The 3,376-nt window shown below is 35.5% G+C and overlaps 1 protein-coding gene across 1 annotated transcript; it reads left to right on the forward strand.

The window, feature by feature from the left end:
• Window positions 1-1,271: 1,271 nt before the first annotated feature.
• LOC115887594 lies at window positions 1,272-2,342 on the forward strand. The gene has a single exon (XM_030907064.1). The coding sequence runs from the start codon at window positions 1,272-1,274 to the stop codon at window positions 2,340-2,342; it is 1,071 nt and encodes a 356-aa protein (XP_030762924.1).
• The last annotated feature ends 1,034 nt before the right edge of the window (window positions 2,343-3,376 follow it).

Genomic DNA, 3,376 nt, shown 5'->3' on the forward strand with positions numbered 1-3,376 from the left:
ATCATACAAGCTGTGTAAATATACGAGACTCATGGTATAAATTTTTAACTGAAAATTCATCTTTGTTCTGGTTTTGTGATCACTGTAAAAATCTTTGGCGATCAAACAAAGTTATAGACGAAAATCTAGTTCCAAATGAGTGTGAAACATTACGTAAGGAAGTTGAATGTCTTAACCGTGAGAAGGAACTGTTAAATAATTTAATATCAGAGTTGAAATATTCAAATGAAACGCAAAAGGCGCTGATTTCAACCTACCAAAATCGTGTTGTCGATAAGTCGAGTGGACTATCATCGCCGAATCAGCCTAGGAATTCATACAGTGAAGTGGCTAAAACGCAAAAAAGTGTAAAATCAATTCTCGTCATAAAAAACCAAAACCAAACTGTGCCAATTGATGCTGTGTACGAGGAGGTGACGAAAACTTTAAATCCAGCGAGCGTCCAGGCCCGTATTAATGGAACCAAGAAGATACGAGAAAGCAATTTATATTCATAGGATGGAAAAAATCATATGTATCGGATTACTTGAGAATCATTCAATGTTACAAATGCTACGGTTATGGTCACGTTGAAAAAGAGTATAGCGGAACATTAACATGTTCTAAGTGTACCGAGGGTCATAAGTTTAATGCATGTAAATCTATTAATGATGTTTGTATTAATTGTGTAAATCATAATAAAAAACTCAGAAAGACTGTACCTGTGGATCACTCCGCTAAAAGTAAAGATTGTTCCATATATTTAAATTATTTATCAGTATTAAAGCAAAGAATTGATTATGGTGAAAATTTGTAATCATTTAAAAATTGCCCACATTAACGTTAGATCAATTCTACCTAAAATACATGTTATAAGAAATTACATTATTTCGAGTATGTTTGATATTATAGCCATGTCAGAAACTTGGCTTACAAAACTTGTACCTGATAATATAATAGACATTGATGGATTTAGAGTAATAAGGCGGGACAGAGAGGAAGGTAGAGGGGGTGGTATTTTATTTTATGTACGTAACTCTATTAATTTTGCTATTATTGGTGATATGATAACTGTTTATTCGGAACAATTGTGGATTAATTGCAAAATAAATAATCTCAATAATACTTTTGGCATAGTTTACAGACCACCAGGGTTTCTTAATTTTGACCACTTTTTGGAAGAATTCGAGCACAATGTTTCTAATAACTTATTAATATGTAATAATCTATTGTGCCTTGGTGACTTTAATGTAGATATTTTAAAAATTGAATCAATATATACACAGCGGTTTATGTCACTTCTTCAATCCTTCAATTTGACTCAGACTATCAACGAGCCTACTAGACTTGGCAATACCGGGGCTACGCTTTTAGATTTGATAGTGTGCTCTGATTCTAGTCGTGTTTTAAACAGTTATGTTGATCCCAGCCTCGATGTTTCCGACCATTTTCTTATTAAATGTGAACTGAAGGTATTTATATCTAAACCTAAGCCCTATGTTGTCTCATACCGTGACTTTAAGAACTTTAATCGCGAAGACTTTTTTAGAGAACTTTTAAACGCTCCTTTTCAGGATATTTTGTATATTCAGGACATTAATATTAAGGTGAGTGTGTTCAGTGCCCTTATAGTGAGTTTATTTGACTCTTATGCACCAGTCAGGACAGCTCGCATAACGAAAAAAAAGGCACCTTGGATCACACAAAATATAAGATATTTGATGGAGACTCGAAACAGAGCATTAAGCAAATATAAAAAGAGAAAGACACTTCAGAATTGGGAGTATTATAGGCAGCTTCGAAATTTTACAAGTGCTACTATTCAAAGAGAAAAAAAGGCTTTTCTTGAGTATAATTTACGTAACCGCAGTGCAAAAGATCATTGGAAGCTTCTGAGAAACTTGGGTGTTTATTCCAATGATTCCAAACACATTCCTGATTCTGTGGGTAGTGCTGAGGATCTTGGCGAATTCTTTATCAGTTCCGTTAGGCCTACCACTCCCGATCCTCATACTTTGAATTTCTACTTACATAACAGGAAGAAAACAAATGCGTCATTTGAGTTCAGGATCGCTACGGTTGACGAGGTACGCTCAGCTTTTTTATCGATCGAATCCGAAGCAGTGGGTACCGATGGTATTGGATTGACCATGCTCCTTTATTGTTATCCAGTTATTCTTCCGTACATTGCGCATATTATCAATTCATGCATTGAAACTTCCACATTCCCTTTGGGTTGGAAGTATTCATTTCTACTTCCTGTGCCTAAAGTATCCAGTATCACCAGTATGAGTGATCTTAGACCAATAAGTATCCTTCCAACCCTCTCTAAGATATTTGAGAGGGTTCTTGAATCCAGCTGAGAGAATACATAATAAACATAGTCTCTTGCCTCCGATTCAGTCGGGATTTCGGAAAAACCACAGTTGTACAACAGCATTACTCAAGGTAACGGATGATATTCTGGAGGCTGCTGATCGGGGTGACCTCACTGGTTTGGTTCTCTTGGATTACTCGAGGGCTTTTGATAAGTTGAATCATCAACTCTTATTAGCAATATTAAAGTTTCTTGGGCTTGAGTGTCGCGCATTGAAACTTGTCGAGAGTTATCTCTCAGATAGGACACAATCTGTAAGATTAAATGGCACGCTGTCTAGTGTTCGACATATTAATTGTGGTGTCCCACAAGGATCAATTCTGGGTCCATTATTCTTTATCCTCTACACATCACAGCTCGATTCGGGTTTGAGAGATTCAACGTCGCTTCGCTTATATGCAGACGACACGCAAGTGTATATGTCTTTCCAACCAGGAAAAATATTGGAAGCCAATGCCATCCTCTCTAGTGAACTTAGTATACTTCTAAAGACATCATCTAATCATTGTTTAGACATTAATCCCAATAAATGTTACGGTCTTTTATTTGGTAGAATACAGGCTAGAGACCAATATGAAAAATTGTTTTCTGTGTCTTTGGACGGAAAGAGGTTGAATAGCTGTAAATCTGCAAGGAACCTTGGTGTGATTATGGATACTCACTTAAGGTTTACTGAACATATTAACAAATGTATAAAAAAGGCCTTCATAAATTTAAAACTGATCTACAATCAACGTTACATCTTAAATCCTAATCTCAAAAAGAAATTATGTGACACCTTAGTTCTTTCACAATTTACCTATTGTGACTCACTATATGGACCGTGTATTTTAGATCATGATGCTAAACGCATTCAACGACTACAGAACTGTTGTATCCGTTTGATAGGCAGTATAAAAAAATATGATACAGGTATCACAAATAAAATGGCGGAAATTGGTTGGCTCAACATGGCTGGGAGAAGAAAATTTCATTCATACTTACTAATTTATAAGATAATCAATAATAAAAGTCCATGTT

Source organism: Sitophilus oryzae, unplaced genomic scaffold (assembly GCF_002938485.1).
Source record: "Sitophilus oryzae breed Bouriz unplaced genomic scaffold, Soryzae_2.0 scaffold_578_pilon_pilon, whole genome shotgun sequence".
NCBI classification, from domain to species: Eukaryota; Metazoa; Arthropoda; class Insecta; order Coleoptera; family Curculionidae; genus Sitophilus; species Sitophilus oryzae.